This window comes from Helicoverpa zea, chromosome 18, assembly GCF_022581195.2.
Source record: "Helicoverpa zea isolate HzStark_Cry1AcR chromosome 18, ilHelZeax1.1, whole genome shotgun sequence".
NCBI classification, from domain to species: Eukaryota; Metazoa; Arthropoda; class Insecta; order Lepidoptera; family Noctuidae; genus Helicoverpa; species Helicoverpa zea.
The window spans coordinates 11,623,218-11,645,347 of record NC_061469.1 but is presented as its reverse complement, the minus strand read 5'-3'; the positions used below and the strand labels follow the sequence as shown (position 1 = coordinate 11,645,347).

Here is a 22,130-nt window from a genome sequence, read left to right as displayed (position 1 = left end):
TGTACAGGTTGCAATGCTAGTTTTTATTGTTAAAGACTTTTCATAAAGAAGGAAGATGCCAATTCGAATGACCAGCATCTGATGAGGTTCTGGAAACCCTGAGAAATCGAGGGCAACTCTTCAATATTGTAGGCACGCATCGAGTCAAAACCAGACATGTGAGTGTATTTTTGAGGGTACTGGTAAACAGTGAAGGTTTGGAGCTGATTTGATTATGGAGACTACAGAGAGTCGAGGGAACTCCTGAACGATAAGTTGCAACTACCACGTGTTTGGGCTTATTTTATTCGTATTGGCGAAGACTTTCCACATAGATAGGTTTGACTGCCATTGTGGGATCGATAGCAAAGATCACATATAGTTATGGGAACTCCTTTACAATTTATAACGTAGCCTTGTGTTGGAGCTTATTTTATTTTAGGTGATGAGAATTCACTACTAATGGGATCTTTTATTTTTAAGGGATTAATCACCTAACGAGCCCCAGTTTCAGGTTTTTTTTCGAAACTGCCTGACGACTTGTAACTGTCGAATTGTAACAACGACTGCTAGAGAGTAGGATTCGGGGCTGCTGGCTTTACGTTTCTAGAGCCTTGACAAAAGTGTAATTCTGTCCCTTTCTTTGTTTTATAAAGTCGGCTTTATTTTATTTTGTAGCATTTTACAAACAAATCCAACTTCAAACATATAAAAAGCAACAAGAAAACAAAAGCAAGAAAGAAATTAAAAAGATGTTCGGTGCATCGGTCTAGCAGTCGGTGTCTAGAGGATTCATCTATATTTATTTAACCACCGAGATCTAGACCGATAAACAGTTTTCTTGTTGTTTTTAGAAGTTGTTTTTTTTTTTTGTAAAGTCTTTATTTTTAACTTTTGTGAAAAGTTCTCGTCAATACGAATAATATAAGCCCAAACACGACGTAACTAAAACATACCGTTGAGGAGTTCTCTCCACTTTCTCACGTCTCCATCATCAGGTAAGCTCTAAGCCTTCACTGTTTGATAGTATCACCAGACATACATCTGAGAATCAGGTTTAACCCTATGCATGCCTACAATTTCTGATAGTTGCCCTCGATTTCTCAGGATTTCCATCATCAGATCCTGACCTGATGACAATGGAAATAAACGGCGAGTATACTCTTTCACTACAAAGAAATGGTTTCTCAAATCCGTCAAACTTGGTCGTTTAAATTCCCCATTGAAATGAGGAAAATATTTGATGTTTATAGCTGATTTTCTCTAGATTCCCATGGTTCACATTGATGCGACTAATGCCAAAGTAAATCAGAGCCTTATATCATTATACTGTGCTATATTTCGTTCGTGTCCGCCGGGGGTATGATTTCCATACTAAGGTGCCCAATGACTTTTGAATGATTTAGAATTTTTCACAGTTTAGAGGCAATTAGATTTAAGAAGTGTTTGATGTGAATTTCAACTTTAATATCTCTACGCGTTCATGTGAAAAAGGGTAGGTAGTAAGTTTATAATTATTAAAAAAATATTTTATGTCATGTAAGCAAAAATAATATTTTAATATTTTATGCGACTTCAAATTTGTCATTTTCGCAATTTTTCCTTTATCTGTACTATATAACGTTGCTACGTGCCGAATTTAAAGATTCTGAGTTCACGGGAAGTACCTTGTAGGTTTTGATTCCCTAGCGTCTGACGGAAATTCGTCTAAGGTGTCGATATAAACTGCTGTATCCTTTGATCGCGTTAACTTAGAAGTTTGATTTTTTCACTGCTTAAAGGGACAATAGACCTAGGTATTTGGTATAAATTTCAATTTGATACCTTTATTCGTTCGTGAGAAATAAGGTAGTAAGTTTCATTTTATTAAAATACTTTTATTATATTATATAACTAAAAAAATGTGATTTTCGCAATTTTTCCTATATTTGCATTATATGGCAATGCTTCATGCCAAATTTCAAGATTCTGAGTTTACGGGAAGTATCCTGTAGGTTTTGATTCCTTTGCGAGTGTCGAAAATTTGTTGAAAATATCGACATAATCGGCTGTATCTTTTGATTGGCTTGGCTTAGAAGTTTGATATTTTCACAGCTTAAAGGGGCAATAGACCTGAGTATTTCATGTGAATTTCAGCTTGATACGTCCACGCGTTCTTGAGATAAAGGGTCTTGACAGACAGACAGACAGACAGACAGACAGACAGACAGACAGACGGACAACAAAGTGATCCTATAAGGGTTCCGTTTTTTCCTTTTGAGGTACGGAACCCTAAAAATGAAGTTCATTAACATTTTTACACGTTCAAGGATACCACGTACCTAATATCTAATGTTTGCATAATATTAACATTATAAATAGTCAGTAGGCCACATTATCTAAGTCTTACTTTTCATTTTATTTCAGCTGTTATCAACAACAAAGTAATATCCGCCTTATCAATCTGTATTTGCTTCAGACGTCATTGCTGGTGATTAAATTATTATGCCGATTTGCCGAAAAGATTTTTCCTTGATTACGCCTTACTTGACTGCATAAATCTGCGGTTAGGGAAATAAAACTGTTCAACTAGAAGTCAGTGCAAGACAAAGCTAAATAAATAATGGGTAAATGAACAAAATACACACAAATGCACACTAAAGTATCATAATCACATCAAAATTGAAACCATTCTAGTAAAATATCCATTTAAAATAGTGTAATAGGTGATCAGGAATAAGTGACACACTAACCAAATCGTAGATGTTGATCATCGATTACAATTCTTGGAAAGATATGTATGTAAAAGATAGGACACATTGTAGTTAAATGATATGTAATAAGTAATGACTCGTTCATTAGTCATCTCGAAAACTAAATCATGCATGACCCATTTCTTTGATATTCCTTCCTTAAGCCTTATAAAGAGCTTCATTCAATAAGCTAAGTTGTCTCAAAGACCCTAGATACTTTATAGAAACCAGGCTATGTCGTCGTTTCGTTTGACGCTAGTTCCATGTCGCGTATTATTTTTAATCCGGCACACAATGCAGCGATGCGACCTCGCCGCACCCGGCTAATCCGAGCCCCGCTGCTGTCAACATTGTTCTACGAGATAGATAGATGCCTTATTTAGCGAACGGGACAATGCTTTTATTTCTGTTAAATATGGCTTAACTTTGCGTCTTCACTACAATAGCTACGAATGTGTGTTGTGCGTATTACGACATGCGAGTCAGTATTGCACCACGGGACCAGTTTTTTTTAGGAAACAGACCAATAAGATGCTCAACTTAACGCTTTCAAGAGCAAATCTAAGATTTCAAGCTACTTATAGGAATCTACATAAATTATTAACTTCCCTATCCCAGGAATCAGATCTGGATTCGTAGATTGTTCCAGTATGGTATCTACATTCTAGATGTTGAAGTAATTTTGGTCACTGTTTTTTTGGGCTATTGAAGTGTAAGTGTAAATACACGTTATTGGTGCATTGGACACGCGCCCCTGCATCGGCGCTCACCTCAGCGATGAGCGCACAGATAACAACGTTCCGTCTTGTTCGCCCCGGCGCTAACTTATCGCGACATACTTTACTTCTTATGCGAAGCCTGCACATGTGAACCTAGTTCCAGTATATGTAAGAGTGGCTTTATTGCTGGGAAGAGTCCCACAACATTGCTTAGATATACTAATATTGTAAAGAGAAAAACTTGAATGGGTAAACTCAAAAACTACTGGACCTATTTAAAAAATTATTTCACTGTTGGAAAGCTACACTCTTTCTGAGTGACATATTTTATCCCGGTTATGGGCACCAGCTCCCACGGGACGCGTGTGAAACCGCGGAAAAACGGCTAGTGTGAAATATAGTTGTATTTACTAACAGGAAAGGCAAGTCTTCTAGTAAATATCCTGGCAACTGTTTATTTTAATCGCAGCAATAGTAATTATCGAAATAGGCCGGTGATTGCGGCGCTCGCGACTGCACTCAAATGTTACCGGCACGACGCGGTACGAGAGTGCGCTGCGCTTAAAAGTATTTAAAAGCGTAATATCGTCCTCGAGATGCGAATTATTTGTCTGGAGAGGGAGGGAATATTTATTTCGAAAGTTTCATTTAGATGCGTTAACGATTTTGATTCCTACATCCTGTCTGAGACAGATAAACTGAGTGCGTTGGGCGCCAATAAAAAAAAACAAAGTTATTTTTCTAAAAAATATATTTTCATCAATAATATAATTCTATAATACAGTATTATTTATATTAAGTTATATATTAGCAACAGAGCTCGTACACGACTCACACATTACAATAAACATTAATCAATTAGAACATTATTATTTGTGTGTCTTTGGATATCAGTAGTTAGGAATATGACGAACAAACGAACACACAAAGAATTTCTTGTGAGACCATAGGTACTTGCTGCATAGTATTATTTAATTAATATATGATACAATAAATAAAGAGAATAAATACTATGTACTGGAAGTTTGTACATAAATAATAGGTATGTGTATGCGTTTTCTATGCGGCTGCGGCTAAGTTCATTTTTCAGAAAAGGCCAAATAGTTTAACAATAGTGTGCTATTGTGCTTTATAACAAGTGCTTACTACAAAGCAAAGTGATACAATGATATCTATACTTACGAGGTAAGTGAGAAAGGTGATATAACAAATACAGAGATAAAGGGAGACAATCAAATAATACTATGCAAAAATATTAGCAAAACACGCTAAAATAATTCATACAGAAAAATAAATATTATTATGTTTGATATGAAAGTTAAATACATCTCTGAGCAGTCCTTACAGATCATCCATCAGCTGTGTATATAAGTTAATTAATATTTAATATATTATTATTAATTTACCTTAACGAGGCCACAGAGTGGAGTCTTCAGTTGATTATAGTCATAATAAAGTACGAATGTATCAAAAACGAAGACTTTTCACAACTGCAACGTTCCTTACGTCAAATTTGACGTCTTATAAATAGTGTTGCCATTGCAGTTAATTGGAGAAGTGTTGCCATTGAAGGCACGTGAATATCATGTGGGTATGTCAGAAGACATAGAACGTTTCAGTTGAAGAGTCTCAAAATTGCATCAATTGTGAACTGTAATTTATATTTAAAAGTTCATAACTTAAGTTTACAGTCGCCTTTCATTTGTATTAATGTTATATTGCATTGACTTTGATAGCCAAACTCTCTCATATAACAAAGACAGTAGCAAAATTGTTAACTATCTTGTTTTTCTTAAAATCACAAAACAGTTTACAAATGATGCAATATTGTAGACAAGTACAAGAATCATAAGTATAATATATCAGCTATTACCCGCAGTTTCACCATCCTACACTTTTGATGCCTGAATAAAAATATCCTTACCAACCTCTACACTAGCCGTGCAAATAAACTAAACACATTACATTATCAAACTTACATTATAAACGTGAAAATTTAGAAATTTGTATATTTGTTACTCTTTCAAAGCAATAACTCATAGCCTACATTTTATCAGTGTAAGTAATTCCCTCTAAACCCATATGAAACCCCGGGCAACAGCTATATAGTACAATATATTATTAATTTAACTTCATACAGGTGTAAAAGCTCAAGTAAACCGACAACGTAAACATCTTTCTTCAAACAACTGTTTCTTTTGAAAATTGAAAGTGGAAATTCATAGTTAATACAGGGATTTGATTCTGCTAAGTTAATAATGTGACAATTGAATCTCAACAGCAGTTTTAACCTAAGCGGGCATTCTGCTACTAATTGATCAATCGTATTCCAATGACCTTTCATTAGTTTGCCGTTGGTCTGCTATTTGGTCTATAGGGTAGTCTGTCCTAGTATCATATTGCAATGGTAAATCATCTGCAGACATAATTCATTATTGAATGACAGAAAATAACAAAATTTATTTAAAAGAAAAAATAGCTGAATGCCACATACGCTTCAATCGTAATTGAGTCGTGATTGAATCTTAGCTGGATATCAATCGCTTAAGTAAAATTAGCAGAATCAGCCCCCTGAACAGTTGTTTTAAAACTGAAGTTTACGTTGTAGGTACTAGGATCCCAGTGCCGTAAGGTGTTCAGCTGACGTAGACCTGCAGCTGCTGCGCGAGCTGGCACAGCGACTTGAGCCCCGGCAGGAAGGACGCGGCGGCCGCGAAGTCCGCGCCCGTCGCCAGGGACGTCGCCACCGCCAGCGCGCCCGCGTGGTTGCCGCCCTGGACGTACTCGCAGCACGAGTGCAGGGCTGATGTGGCAGACTCTGATAGCTGGGGGAGGGGGCAATAATATTGTTAAGTTAAACAAACAGTTTATAAAAGCAAAGTGGCATTTACTTCAAGAAGTCCATCCATGAAGCATTATTCAATAATTTAAAAGAGCAACAATAATTCACGAACACTATCAAATATTTGTTCATGAAAACAATGTAGACCTTAACACCTACATAATGCGACATTTTGTGTTATGTGTTTTCAGTAAGAAATATTGTAACAAAACAGTCAACTTACTTTGTACTCGCGTAACATATCATAAAGAGTCTCTAGCCTTCTCTGGACATCTTCTAGTTTCCTCTTCATTTGCTGCAAAAAATGTAAACGTTAGAACGTAGAACTAGACGACATTTTACACATAACTATAAATACTCAACAAACTGAGTAAACAAACTAACATTCAAATCCTAATCCTAACTAATATTATAAATACGAAAGTAACTCTGTCTGTCTGTCTATCTGTCCTTTCTTCACGCCTAAACTACAGAACTGATTTGTTTGAAATTTGGTACAGACATAGTTTGCAACTTGAGAAAGGACATAGGATAGTTTTTATTACAAAAAAAATAGAAAAATAAATTTTATTCCGGACGTATAGCGCCATCTATTGGTCAAACCTAAAATCTGCCGAAAGTCACTATTCCACGCGAACAAAATCGCGAGCAAAAACTAGTGTTAAAATAAATACGAGGCGCTATAATTCACGTCGTATTACCTACCAATAAGTTTATGGAAATACAACATTACAAGACCAACTTATCGAAAAATTCATAAACTCATAGCTGAAAGTTGGCATGAAATTCATAGGTAAATGATTTATAAAAGTTACTGACCGGGTTAGTAGCCCTGTTGGAGCACTCTGCCCTGAGCGCGTCGAACACGTTCTGCAGCACGACGTGCTGGTCGGGCAGCGGGCCCTTCCGCACCGGCGCCGCCGGCTCCACGGCCGCGGGGCTCTCCGTCTGTACAAATACATGTAATATTTTATGTCTATGAAATAAAAAGACTTTACATACCTACAATCTTTGAGATTTTGATGTGTATTTCCCACTCGGATTTACCTCGAGAATGATAAGGGCGTTGCAACAGCAAACAATTGACTATCTATTCAAACGATGACAGTTGAAACCTCGCGGAATATCTCCCACATAGATCCACGGAAAATTCGCTAGTGTGAAAGCATTATAATAGAACTGATCACGCACATGGCCGAAACGGCATTAAGCCATGATCCTATATTATCATGTAATATCCCTAACCTTGTATACTCTATTGCTTGGTCTACAAGATTCATTTTAAGATCATTCGGGATTAATACAATCAAAATAAACATCTATACTCAATAATCATCTCATATCGATAACTTAAACTATACGCACCTTCTGAGGATAAGCGGGTGCCATATTAGCCTGGTACTGGTCCTGATACTGGTTGGGATACTGTCCATACTGCTGACCATATTGCTGAGGGTACTGCTGGTTGTACTGTCCCGCCAGCGGCACGTGCTGCGGAGGTTCGACGCCGAACAGTGGGTGCGTGATCGGCGCTTGCGCTGTCACTTCTTGCTTTGGCTAGAATTGGGAAGTGTTGTTAGGGGTGGTTGTGATAGAATTGTTAGGTGAACCGGAAAGAGTTTAATCATCATGAGTAAAATACCTTTTTTCGCAATCGGGTAAATGGAGGTCTATTTAAATTTAATGACGAATTTTATATAGCTATTGAAGTTTTCTAAAAACATGTTTATTTTATGATGACAGCCAACTGACAAGAAAATGGATCTGGTCTGAATGAAAATGTTTCGATATTAAAAACAAAACACAAATCACTCTGAAAGTTAATAATGTTTGGATTGACTTTTATTTCAGACAGAGGAATTTAGTTTTATGACTATTTCAACTTCTAAAATGCTCAGTATGAACAATGTACATGCTTCCCCGCGATTTCGTTCTCGTTAATAACACAACGTAAAATTTGAGTTCTCCAGGCTGTATCACTGGGCTTATTCTTCACAACAATATTAGCCAATCAGACAATGAGTCGCTGAACACAATATTAACGCATTTAAAGCACAATCGGGAATCAAACTCGGGACAGTGGGTACCTCGTCCATATGCCTCCTATGCTCTATAATGTTGTTCCAGCGCCGAGTGCCGGCGTGTAGCGGCGACATGTCAGCCGACCCTATATGCTGATAATGTTACTCCATCAAATACTAGATATACTGTTTGATAGTGAACTTATTTTGCCACCGTATGACCTGGTACTCTTGACGAATCAAAACTCGTGGCAGAATTAAACTTTGCGTATTTTGACGAATGTATTTGAAAAGACATCCATTCAATATTGTAAATACAGCTTTTAAATGTTTACTTTGTACTTAAAAATTTGCTCATATACTAATACACTTCAGCAACAGTTTTATTATCTCTCATTCACGGCACATTTTCTGTTGTGACAAACAATACTGACCGCCGTACCAAAATACGGGGTGACTACCAAAGATATTTACTGCAAAAAAACGTATGCAAACAAGAGGCCTAACTTTAAACTTAAATACCAGTATTTAAGAGATGTTAGACCCCTCTTAAATCCAATTTAAGAGATGTACTGAAGTCAGCCAATTCTATTACTTTATAAAATCACCAGCAGTTTGACCTACCTTAGGTTTAGAAGACATCATGGGCGGGTCGTTCCAGCCCGGCGGCACGGGTTTGGAAGGCGCCGCTTCCGTGCCGTAGTACGTGCCGTTCACGGCAGGCGCTGGCTGCGACACCTGCAGCGGCGTGGAGACTGGCGCCGCCGGGAATGCGGCCGGTTGGGGTACCTGAGTCAAATGATAATATCATTGATTTTATGCACACTGAAAGGCAGCAATTTTACAATAGACATACTCAGTTATGTCCACCTTTCGTATATGTATTGGTAAGCAGAGGTACAATTATTAACTACATGGTTTTAAACCTGATACAGATAAATATATAAAATTGGTTGTTGTACCCGCCGTACGGCTGTGACGTCACGGGGTTGTTGAAGCTGTACCGACCCACCTGGTTCATCAGTCCCTGGTTGATGCCGGGCTGGGTGTATGTAGGCACACTGGTGGCGCCGTACTGCTCGGGCAGCGGGCTGTTGTACCCGCCGTACGGCTGTGACGTCACGGGGTTGTTGAAGCTGTACTGGTTGTATAGCGGCGCTGATTGGACGGATGGGTCCACCTTGTATTTTGATCGGGAGCCAATACCTGGAGATGACGGATGGTAATTATAAGTAACTCCGTTTTCCCGCGGTTTCAACCGCGTCCCGTGTGGGAAATACTACACTTGGCTAGGGCACTGCCGTGCCCCCAGATTAAGCATTTAAACATGACAATGTGTATAATTTGTGTCATCGTCAGCCTTAATATCAGTCTTCAGATAAACAGAGCGTCTTCATGAGTTGAATATAATTTTCAACTTTCAGATAATTCTTGAATCAGTAAATTATTTAAGACAACTCAACATGAGTTTATACTTTACATCAATTCGCTATCCAGAGTAGATACTAATAAAATATCGATACTGATAGGTTTTTGCCAACAGTTTTAATATAAAAAATGCTAAAATGGATTCATTTCATATCTCACCGGACGTAGGTCCAACACTGCCCGGCCTAGGCGGTTGCGATGGCTGCAAAACTGGCGGTTGTACTGTTGGTTGCTGCACGGGTAGCGGTTGCAACGGTTGCACGGGTTGCGGTGGCAACGGTTGCACGGGTTGCGGTTGCAACGGTTGGAACGGCTGTGGTTGCTGGAAGCCTGGGCGTTGTACGTGCGGCTGAACTGAAGGCATTGGGGGCTGTGACCACGGCTGGTCGTAAGGCAGGACTGTGGGAAATATGCGTATAAGGGTTAACTGGAGAAAGTGACAAATTTTAATAAAGATATTTAAATAAAACTATTTTTACGGATTTTATCGCGGTTATATTAATAATATTTAGTCCCGACGTTTCAGATCCTTTACAGCTTCCATGGTTACGGACAGACTAAGGTGTTGGTCGTCTTGAAATTTTAATTACACACAGCTACCCTACATATTGTTGATTATTAAAATCCGTAAGTTTTATTGTTTATATAAATATTCGCGTAAGTGTCAGAAGTTACAAAGATATTGAAAAAATACGGCAAAACATACGTAGTTGCATGAGATAGAGTTACAAATTTAATAGCTTACATAAATTACATAAAATTGCATTTTTTAAAGGTAACACGGTCGTAAGTAAGGCCTTTTATTGTATAGTGACTAGTAACTAACCTGCGGGGCCATAGTTTTGTTCGGAGTGTGACGGATGCGTTCGTCTCGGCGGCAGTCCAGAGTGACCGCGTCCCGGCTGCTGTTGCTACAAACAAACACACATGTTATCCTCTTATACACTACTTACCATACATAGGTTCAACGGCAATGAGCCACATTGGATTGTTATTATATGTACAAGTTCAAGTTTTCCTACATTTTCATCTACCTTCACAGTGAACAGTTTCCTTCAGACGGGTTCATATGAACATAAAACATTCCTTCTCCAATCCTTCCCCGTGTGACAGGAGGCTTGTGCTGTAACGTCTTATACTTATGAAGTGCTTAACATCCAAACTTTCATGTTTCTACTGAACTGACTGAAACTTAAATTCCGGTTGTGTAAACACTTACATGGGCAGGCCGGGTCTGCTGCACGAGTCCAAGAGCATGCATGAGTCGGTCTCGCAGCTCAGTGTGCTGGATACCTTCCAACGTGTTCAGTGCACTCTGCAGGCATCCCTGAGATGCTAACCTAGACGCGTACTCGTTCAGAACTGTCTCCAGCTTGCCACCCGCCTGGGAAACAAAATATGAGACTGAACGAAAGCCATGGGAGTAAATAAGGGGTAACACACGAATAGTACATACTGGAGTACATAAGGGAGTATATAAGGAAGTATATAAAGGTGTACATAAGGAGTAACACGAATAGTACATACTGGAGTACATAAGGGAGTATATAAAGGTGTACATAAGGATAACACACGAATAGTATATACTGGAGTACATAAGGGAGTATATAAAGGTGTACATAAAGAGTAACACACGAATAGTATATAAGGGAGTACATAAAGGTGTATATAAGGAATAACACACGAATAGTACATACTGGAGTACATAAGGGAGTATATAAAGGTGTGCATAAGGGTTAACACACGAAAAGTACATAAAGGAGTACATAAGGGAGTATATAAAGGTGTACATAAGGAGTAACACACGAATAGTACATAAAGGAGTACATAAGGGAGTATATACAGGTGTACATAAGGAGTAACACGAATAATACATAAGGGAGTATATAAAGGAGTACATAGGGAGTATATACAGCAGTAGGTGACACCTAGCAGCCTTTACAAATGACACTACGTTAAAAAGGAGCTATTTGGAAACCGGCTACATGGTATGGGCATGTGATGCGAAGGAATTACTATTATGTAGTGAGGATGGTAATAAGAATAAATGTGGATGGAAATAGTGGAAGGGGACGACAAAAGAAACGATAGAATAGATGGGTTGTGTGAGAGTTGACACTGCTATAAAGAAAGTCACTTGTGAGATGATGGCAGGCAGACATGTTGCGCCGTCCCCAAATGACTTGGGAACAATGCAGGGAGGATGATGACATAAAGGTAGCTCGTTTATGCTACCTTTAATATATCATTTAGTATGACGTCTGACAGAGAGGAATGAAAACAAAGGACATGTTGTGCCGACCAGAAATGACTTGGGAACAGCGCAGGGAGATGATGACATAAAGCTACGTTATTTACCGGCACGGGTCTGCCGCGAGCGAGGGCAGCTCTCCTGGCGAGCAGCGCCCGCCCCGCCAGCGCCGCCAGCGCCGCCGCGCCGCGCCGCGCCCGCGCCCAGCGCCACACCAGCTGCTCAGGGCTCATCGCGCACAGGTAGCAGATCGTCGCCGCCTCGGAGAGAGCCGGGTCCGACTCCTTCGATAGCTTGTCGCCCAACATTTCTGTGCCGTCAAACGAATATGTTTATGATCTGTTTTTGGCAGTGTTTGTCTTATAGTTAACCGTAAATTGAGTAGACTTTTCTCGTGAACGCAAGTGGCGGCGTACCACGAAAACGGCGAACGAAAGTGGCGGCTGCTGAAACCAGACTAAAAAACAGGCCTAGTGATAACCAGCACCTCCCACCGAGCAGCCAGCAGGAAGACAGGCTGGCCTGAAGTGCTGTTGTACTTACCGCAATACGTGCTAGCAGAGTCGGCATCGCAGTGCGTGAGCAGCGCGGCGAGCGTCTCGCGCCAGCTCTGCGGCGCCGCGCCCGCCACCAGCGCCTCCCACCGCGCCAGCAGCAGGCTGCCGCACAGCAGGGAGACGGGCTGGCCCGCCGTGCTGTTGATGTGGTACTTCTGCACCTTGAACAGCAGCTCCGGGCTCGCTGTGTACAACAACATCCTACATCATTAAGACCCGAGTCACACCAGTATAGCAGCGGCTGCCCGCGGCACCACGAACGTTCACGCGGCTCGCGCGTCTTGTTGATGTTTCCGCTCGCGGCTGCCAGCGGCAACAAACGTTTACAAGCTTTTCAAACGATACTCGTCCTTTATAACAAATTAAATTTAAAAAAAACACTTAAATGTAAGAAAAAAGTTTAACACAGGTTATAAAAAGGTAGAATAGACTCACCGGACCAGGCGATGACGAGCGCGTCGGCCACACGGTTGGCCTCGAGGCACAGCTCCACCGCCTCCTCCCAGCTGCCCGACACCAGGGCGCGGCAGATCAGACTCGTTGAGTCTACGACAAATACATCATATTGTTGAAAAACTGCAGAATCTGCTTGTGATCGAGTGAACTGCAGGTTTTGTTCACCAAACAATCTATGAGAAGCATTGTGGAATACCGGCTTCAAGTGCCCTCCCAAGCGTCGTTACATCGCAAAATTCCAGACTCCGAGCTGCTTTGGGGAAGTTACTAATGTTACAAAGCAATTCCGGCCCGACCCGGGAATCGAACCCGGAACCCCGTGCAGGGCGACATGCAACCACCGCAAATATTTTAATATACAAGGAAGACTGTGTGTGTGAAACCGCCACAGTTTATTTCATATTTTATAAGAGAATATTAATTATAAGTTTACCTTCTCCATTGGGTATGACCACGTTGGTAGCAGTGGGTGCCAAGTCGAGATTGGCAAGTTTGCGCTCGATCAGCGTGTGAGCATCCTGCAATTAAATTATTGTTTGGTTCCCTTTGCCGATAAAATAATGAGAACTTTTGGAGTTCTTAACAGCATAAGTTCCTTTGGAGACTCTCCAAAGGGATTTTGCCAGAAGTTAAGAATATACATAGGGTAATACACGTCAGCATGAGTAGGTCATAAAAGGTAAATTAAGGTAAATTAATGGACATTCTTAACGAAAACTCTCTTATAACCACGAAATATGTATTTTATTACACACAGTTTTGTTAAACCACGAAAAATAAGGTTACCAGTCACCCCTAGTTATATTAGCTTTCCAAGAAACAGAGCATATAGTTAGCCACCGTAGTTACATTACAGAAACAGTGCATATAGCAATACTTACAGATAGGTCAGTGCTGGTGTCGGTAGACAACTCGGCCTCCGTCTCCGTGGACTCGCCCTGGCCGCACGGCAGTAAGAGGCATGTTATATGTATGCAGTTATGTGAGTAGAGTAACATGTTAGGTACAAGTAGACAGCTTTTCAATGCCACAGTTAAATGTTCATATACCGTCAGTTGCAGAAAGATCCATTAAAGTTAAAACTTTGTTAAATCTATTGCTGACTCTTTCTTTGGCAACAAGATAAAGTGTTGGCAATGGATGGATAGAGTTTTAACAGTTTCAAATAATAATACACAAGATGAGTCATGCCATCAGTTACAGAGTGCTTTGTGAAATCGCCCTTTTATAAAACACTAGATTATTAACTGTATCAACTTTCTTGAAATAGTTTTGATTTTTTTCCTTTCCATATTTTTGAATTGCTAAATTCGTGACATTGAAAAACCAAAGTTTAAAGTAAGAATACAGCTTAGAGGTAAACCATGCTACAAGAAGACAAATGACGATTAATACATTAATGGTACATATTAGCAGAAACAGTCTTATCGATATTACAAGTACAAGAACAGCCCTAGTAGATAGGTACAAGCTATAGTACAAACACATGGTAATAATTGTTATATATTATGGTATATAATGTAAGGGTACGTGACTCACTCTACTTAAAGCAGCGATATCGGGCTGAGCGTTGTCTCCGGACGCCACGTTGGAAGTTTTGAACTTTGATATTATCTCGTCCTGTTTGAAACCTGTACAGGATGTAACTTGTCTTAAAATTGACTTCAGACGCATACTTCAGAGCTTTTTAACTCAGCGATTTTATATATTTTTTTGTTAGATCATAGTCAGCTAAACAATTATTAGTAAACATCGATACTTAGTGATGTACCAAAACACAAAATCTAGACTGTACAAAGTTATCTTTATGTTTACTCACCCAATAAATTGAGTACTTCACTAGAGAACGTCGGTAAGAAGTTAGCGCGTAGGAAGAACCACGTGTAACGTTCATTTTGGTCTGTCGCCTCATCTCCTTTTTGCCGACAGTACCTATGCAAGCAAATTTATATCATGCGCGTATTGAAATAAGGTTCAAAATTAATCTTATGGCGATTTTACTCACTCGGCAAGTCTTTCGATAGCGGAGGGATCGTGACTAAGGCTGGCTTCTAATACAGCGTCCAGTTCCGTCGCTTTTTCCACTATCTCCGGCTCACTTACTACCTGTTTTGGATATAAAGTTGGTAAACAATATGTGCAGTATAATAATGATGCGATATTTAAGAAAAAAAATGCCTTACCTGGCTTATATGAACCAGTTTCTGTGGACCGGCTTCTTGAGGGCATTTCTCAAATGTTACTAATTTACCGCCAAACTGAAAGAAACAATCATGTTGATGATAAAGTCATAATTGAGTATGTATATTTCTAGAGATACTATCAGATAGAATAATACATGTACGAAGACACATCCAGTTCTACAGTGTTTTTTTTTTTCATATTAATTAATGGAGTTCAAGAAGAATCGGGAAAATTAGTTAGTGAAAAAATTGATTAATTAACATGTCTTATGAGAATGTGACCGAATATCATCTTCTAAAAATAGGTAATTGTATTTGGAACCTCCTTTTTCGGAAGTCAGTGAAAAATTCGGTTTGGTTAAGCAATCAAAGCATGTGTTGGGGGAATATGAAATGCTATTAAGTATTTAATAATAAATATTGTTAATATCTCACAGCAAACTTAGCAGCAACAGGTCGTTTCAGCCAGCTAGGCGGGCGGGGCAGCTGCTGCCTGGGCGTTGGGGCCGGGGCCGCGGCGCGGGTGACGGCGGGCAGCGCGCTGAACGTGTCCAGCCCGCCGAACGAATCCATTATGTTGCTAGATGTGTGTGTTGTCTGGGGGGTAGTGAGATTATTAGCTTAGTCTATTATTTAAAAATAGCAAATTAGGTAATCTCAACTGTAAAGTTGCAGTTTGTACTTACGTTACAGTCGAAACATTACTTCATTAAAATCTTTAATCAACGTTGGTTTCTTGTAAGACCGGTACATTATTTTGATCATTTTAATGTAAAACCGGGTTTTGTTTTCACATAATTACCCACCACAGTGAAAATAAATCTTCGCTAAATCATAAATACAGCAAATCATCAATTTAGTTTCAATAAAGTGTAAATACATATCAATCATTAAATCAGTAGCCAACACCAATATAGTTAGGAACAGTCTCGAGAGATGATGAAATACAAATAAGTATAGTTGATACTCACAATATCAGGTCGTTCTCCGCCGAGCAGGCTGTGCACGGCGAGCTGCTGGTCGAAGCTGGCGCTGACCAGGAGCGACGGGTCCCGCGGGCACCACGACACGTCGAACACCCACTGCTGCTGCTGGCTGATCTCTGAGAGCAACTCGCCACCCTGGGAAACCACAACGAATATAAATTACATATATTATTAACGGCCCTCAAAAGTGCTTAAAATACAACCAATAAATCACGCAGTCATCAATTGACTATCATAAGAATTATAACTTAAAAGAAATTAGGTCTTTAAGGTCTAGGTATAGCATATTTTTCTGTTTGTCTTAATACATATGTTCATTAAGTTTTACATTCTACACTTCAAAGAAGGTCGCTCGTGCGTAATATATGCTCAAAGCTCGTATGACTTGTGATTTCGGAGAAATCTATTTCACGATACACATATCGATTTCTTTACATACATAATGGGGAAACTTAGCTTGCTAAGGATTGACGTGATATGATATAAGAATTTCAGATTTAGATCAATTCCTAACTTTAATATAAGAGAAACTCACCGGTTTAGTATTGTTGGGGTTCCAGCAGAGCACGCGTCCGTCGCGTCCGGCGGACAGCAGCAGGTCGGCGTCACGCCGCGACCACGACACCGCCGTCACGCCCTTCTGGTGCCCCTCCAGCGTCACCAGCGGAGACGCCGCCAGTCTGACCAACATTCAATGTAAAGCTTCGTTAAATAACTATGCAGGAAATAATTTGACTTTAATCAAAATGTATAAAAAACTACTACACAAGGGTATCTTCGGAAAAACAATTTGACGAGAAATGCGAGGGATACATTGAAATTTAGCCCAAATTGCGGTCAAAGGGCCAACACTATTAGATAAAAAGCTTTCAATTCAATTCAAAAAGATTTCAATGATATGCAATATTTCTTAAACTTCAAAGACGGTTAAAAAAAGCTTCGGATGAGAATAAAATACTATTTACCACCCCATCCACATTCTAGTCTATAAGATGCAGCAGTCAATGACTTACTAAAAGTAAGTACACAGCTAAGTTTTAATAAAACAGTTTGTAATGACTCACCTCAAGTCCCACAGTTGTATGACGGGCACCTGGTCGTCTTCGGAGGCGATGCACAGCTGCGTGGCGACGGACGGGTGCCACGCCAGCGACCGCCAGCGTGTGCGGGACTGAGAATCACTAAAATAAAACACATTATATAATATGTGTTAATCGAAGAAAAGAGATGAAGAGTAGGTAGATGGAAGAGCCTTACCTAAGTTTCATGATAGGTTCATTCTTCCGTAAATCCCACACAACGCATCTGGTTGAAAATGTCGATCCGAGAATGTGTTGCACCTGTTAAAATGTATTGGGCCTTACTACAAAAACTTTAAACCCTGTTTTACACTTGTCTAATAAAATTTTGGCTGCAAAATGAACCATATGTCAACGTCATAATTTGACATTTTTTTAGACAAGGCATAAACTGACGTTTAAAAGTTTTTGTGGTAAGACGGTTTATGTTTAATATTAATACAAAATATAGGACATAATTACCAGTTCAACAGACATAAATTGTAATTTTTTCTGTACCTCCAATGCACAGATAGACCCTCTGTCCTTACCTGTTGGTTCCAAGCCAAGCCCTGCACATGATCATAAGGTTGGTTCCTGTTGCCAGGTGCCATGGGCTGGCTGGTGTTGTTCAAGTCCCATATGAAGATCTCGCTCTCCGACGCTCCGGAGGCCAGCAAGTTCTTCTGGTAAGGGTTGATGTCCAAGGCTGATACATGGCCTGGTGGAAACACAGGAATTTGTTTGTAAAGAGTTTTGTAGCTGGTTTTAATCTGTCATAACAAATTATGAAGTAGTTAAATGAGTACCTAGTGTAATAAAAAGATTCGAGTGTCCAACAATCACACATCATTCTATCTCAGACTTAACTTTAAAAGAACAGGATCTTCAATTTTTACCAATAAAAGAGGGCTGATGCCATAGGAAACTAATGAAGAACTAATTAAAATATTTTATAAGAAAATAATTGTCACAATTGAGGAAAAAAGTGTAACCACCTAAACAGAGTCCACAGATAATGTGTTATCATGAAGTTTTAAGCTATTATTCATTGCAGACAGAAGCTCTGAGATAACAGTTATGTCAGAGAACTAGCCATGAATACATACATATGTACAGTTTACTATTTACATATACTGTTTGCACAGATTCTGATAGTTGCTTTGTTAATATGGCTCATAAATAAATTAATGAATGAAAGCAGTACAGTCTTTAAATTGACTACTACAGCTGACCTAATTTAAGTCAATACAACACATTTGAATTCGTCATTCAGTTTCCAAGCAGTGAAGTATATACCAGCTAATTATTTTATTCCATGTTATTTTTGTATATTTTTAAGATACTATATTCACATACTAAACCATGTGTTAAGTACATGATGTAAGATACAGGATGAATGACCCCATTTCTCTTGCCTGACTATTAAAGCTGATAAGATATTTCATTCAGTAAGTGTATTTAATGTTTTGATATGGTAAAACGACAGCTGGAATGTTAATACACCGTAGAAGTAAAACTTATACATGCGTTGTTGTTAGGGTACAAAGGTAATTTTTGTCAAATTTCTATGAATTAGGATAAAATATATCAGAAAATGTTGTGTAAAAATTATGCCTTTTTTCCACAGGGTGATCCGCTCTCCCCTAATCTATTCACCTGTACACTAGAAAAAGTCTTCAGGAAGCTCACCGTGCCCTGGACATCTAAAGGCATCGTCATCGGTAACAAAAGGCTGACAAATTTGCGGTTTGCTGACGATATCGTTCTTTTTGCGTCTACTTCAGCAGAGCTCCAAGAAATGCTCCAAGACCTGAGCAGGGCAAGCCGAGAGGTTGGACTTCAAATGAACATGAGCAAGACACATACGATGACCAACAGCACGAAAGGTAGGGTTGAGGTAGATGGGCAAGCTCTACACTATGTCGACGAGTACATCTACTTGGGCCAGTTAGTTTCCTTCAATAACAGGCAAGAGAAAGAAATCGATCGCCGCATCGAGAACGCCTGGGGAACGACTGGTCCATGAAGCACTACATGAAAGGGGATCTTCCCCTTTCACTCAAGCGAAAGTTAGTCGACATGTGTATCTTGCCCGTCCTAACCTATGGTGCGCAAACCTGGTCCCTCACCGAATGTCAGAAGTCCAGGCTCAAGGTTTGCCAAAGAGCGATGGAACGTAGCCTTTTAGGTATTAGACGAACTGATCGTGTACGAAATACCGACATACGTTCCAGAACGGGAGTCGCTGATGTGGGCCGAAAGTCGGCAATATTAAAGTGGAACTGGGCCGGACACGTCAGCCGAATGCATCCGGAAAGATGGGCCACTATCGTCGCTCAGTGGACACCTCAGGATGGACACCGCAGGCGGGGTAGGCCCCGGAAGAGATGGCGTGACAACCTTGACGCCTATCTTCGAGACTGGTGGGCTCGGTCGAAAGATCGAGAAGTGTGGAAGCAAGATGGGGAGGCCTTTGCCCAGCAGTGGGACAGTATGGGCTAAAAATAATAATAATAATTCCATTTCATTAAAGTTGTCTCAAAAGGGCTTCAGCGTGTTGGCTTCGGCCCCACGTTCGCCTCCCAAAAATCCGGGACTCTATAGTCCCGAGGTCTGGAAGAGACATACATTTATAATAATTCCACTGCTTTCCCATAGTTAAACAAATAAATATGTTACACAGTCTTCTCAATACGAATCTGCAAGAGCTTACCACTATGTTTATTGTTGCTGCCGAGGAGTGCGTCTGTGGCATTGTTGAGCAGTTTGTCAGCACTGTAGAACTGCAGGAGACCACCATCACAGCCTCCGACCAGCACACCTGCGCCTGACCATACTATCTTATGGAATCTACAACAAAATTACACTTTATCAGTTGTATCACAAAAACTATTAAACATCTGTCGAACACTTGTCAAAAAAATGCCAAATTATGATGTTGAAATAAGATCCATTTTTCAGTCAATTTTTTTAGACAAGTGTTCAACAGATGTTTATGTTTTTGTAGTAAGGCTGTAGGTATTTAGATTTAGAAGTTAATCAAGTGATTTTTGAAGTTTTATAACTGCCTGTTGTAGGTGTATTGAAAATAATCTTTTGACTCTTGAATTTGCAGTGCCTGTCTACTGACAAGAGTCTATCCAGTTCTACATCTTGTAGGATCTTAACACTGCAAGGTTCTGCAGATAGCAGGTGACTCATGATTGCAAATGTTTGTGTTCAATAATGAATGAGTGTTGTGGTTGCACATATTTGTAAATATTATTTAAATGAAGCAAGCATATCATGATTAATATGATCTCTGCATTAAGAAGTTGTATTTTGGTCAATAATTTAAAGTACTGCTTTCACTTATTACCAGATTTCAGAATATTTGTGGTCAGGTAGAAAATGTCTTGCCTCAAAATTATATTAATATGGATCTTCACAAGATTATTATTGGACAATCCAGCGTGGCCGAAAATTTAACACATAATAAACAAAAATTAATATCTATTCATTACATAAAAACAAATTGTAAGTAGATAAATAACCCTGACTAAGTCCAAACTCTGCTTATATCATTAACTTAATCATGTTACTTATTTATGAAAACCTTTTAAAGGCCTTTTAGAGCTCCTTTTATAGATGTGTTTACACAGAAGGTAAATGAATGTTCACTAAAACCAACACAAACTGTAGCTATAAAGATATCCATTTAGAGTACATTTTACATCCAATGACACTGTAGAGAGAGAATTATGAATATACTATTGACTTTCTTATAGGATTTCATTGGCTAAGGAGGTATGGGTTACTAATCCCATAATCGTTCAAGCTTATAAGGGTTTAACTTACTTGTGCTCTGTCTGCAAACTAGATTTAAGCTCTAAATCAAGTCCAGGGTCTTCCAAATTCAAAGAATAGAGCTCTAAGTAGGAGCTCGAGCTAAACGACGAGTCAACCTGCTGCGCTGCCGAGCCGGCCGCGATCGTCACGGGGTAGTGGTCAGCCGGCGACCAGCACACGTTCACCGTCTTCTTCAGCTCCTTCACTTTCATCTTCACAACACTGGCTCACTGCGACAACCACAAACCAACACTCAAAATCACCGAAAAACTGTTTTATTTACCAAATTATGTCACCGAATTGGAACCTTTCCCACTAGCGGTAGACAATCAGAATCTGAATCTATGTTGTATTATAAGGTCAGATAGGATCTATAATGTATTTTTCTATCAAATATCAGAGCGTTTCAATTATAAAATGCAACATTTACCATAAAAACACCAACTTGGCACTTCCAACGTGGCTGACGTAAATATTCTCTGTTTGATTTGACAGATGATCACAGATCAAGTGACAAGTGACATGACAGTACGTTCGGAAACAAGAATTTTCTCAAGAAGGAACACGTCATGTCATTTGTTTTTATATTTTAAAAAATAATAAATATGGTAGTTTCTAAATATTATTTGGAGTACTTACTGATCGTGTTAACTTAATAATATAACAATATTGAAATAATTCAAATATCCCATTTTATGCCCTGCTACATTCTTCATTATCAAATAATATGTACATTCCCATGGCAACCAGTAAAATATTGTATTTTTTTTTAGTGTGCATAAGAAATAAACCTATTTTTTTCCTTAATAATATAAATAAACATGCAATAATAAATAAAAAAATGTTTTGCTTTAGAGTTTTAGAAGTTTTGTGTTAAAATCTTTTGTACCTACCACAGTCCTGGCTACTTTAAATTCTAGCAATGAGAAAGAAGAAAATAACATCTTTCAAAATATTTTTGTCAGTGAACAAAAACCACTTTGTTGAACAAAACTATTAACTATTATTTGATTTTATTATTTTACTTACAATCCAGGAGCGAGAGATCTAGGTAAGAAGGTATCAGGTAATCAGCAGTCTTCATAAT

General features: G+C 39.2%; 1 protein-coding gene across 2 annotated transcripts; it reads right to left on the bottom strand.

The window, feature by feature from the left end:
• Positions 1-4,163: 4,163 nt before the first annotated feature.
• LOC124638820 (protein transport protein Sec31A) lies at positions 4,164-21,580 on the bottom strand. Of its 2 annotated transcripts, XM_047175928.1 has the most exons (27): positions 21,474-21,580; positions 21,053-21,273; positions 19,929-20,065; positions 17,764-17,933; positions 17,412-17,494; positions 17,219-17,335; positions 16,690-16,834; positions 16,140-16,289; positions 15,604-15,765; positions 15,169-15,243; positions 14,991-15,091; positions 14,805-14,917; positions 14,525-14,616; positions 13,867-13,923; positions 13,419-13,503; positions 12,965-13,075; positions 12,516-12,713; positions 12,080-12,282; positions 10,941-11,105; positions 10,548-10,632; positions 9,881-10,120; positions 9,306-9,499; positions 8,918-9,082; positions 7,638-7,829; positions 7,092-7,220; positions 6,496-6,567; positions 4,164-6,255 (listed from the first exon to the last, which is right to left on the bottom strand). In XM_047175928.1, the coding sequence occupies exons 2-27, from the start codon at positions 21,253-21,255 to the stop codon at positions 6,067-6,069; spliced, it is 3,633 nt and encodes a 1,210-aa protein (XP_047031884.1). In that variant the 5' UTR covers positions 21,256-21,273; positions 21,474-21,580; the 3' UTR covers positions 4,164-6,066. The 2 variants fall into 2 exon arrangements, with proteins under 2 accessions (XP_047031884.1, XP_047031885.1); XM_047175929.1 differs by lacking the exon at positions 13,867-13,923.
• Between the last annotated feature and the right edge of the window lie 550 nt (positions 21,581-22,130).

Coding starts and splice junctions, on each gene's coding strand:
- LOC124638820 (XM_047175928.1), bottom strand. CDS start 21,255: ATGAAAGTGAAGGAGCTGAAGAAGACGGTGAACGTGTGCTGGTCGCCG. Junction 17,336..17,411: donor GAACCTATCATGAAACTTAG/GTAAGGCTCTTC, acceptor GTTTTATTTTAG/TGATTCTCAGTCCCGCACAC. Junction 13,076..13,418: donor GGTCATACCCAATGGAGAAG/GTAAACTTATAA, acceptor TATTTGTCGTAG/ACTCAACGAGTCTGATCTGC.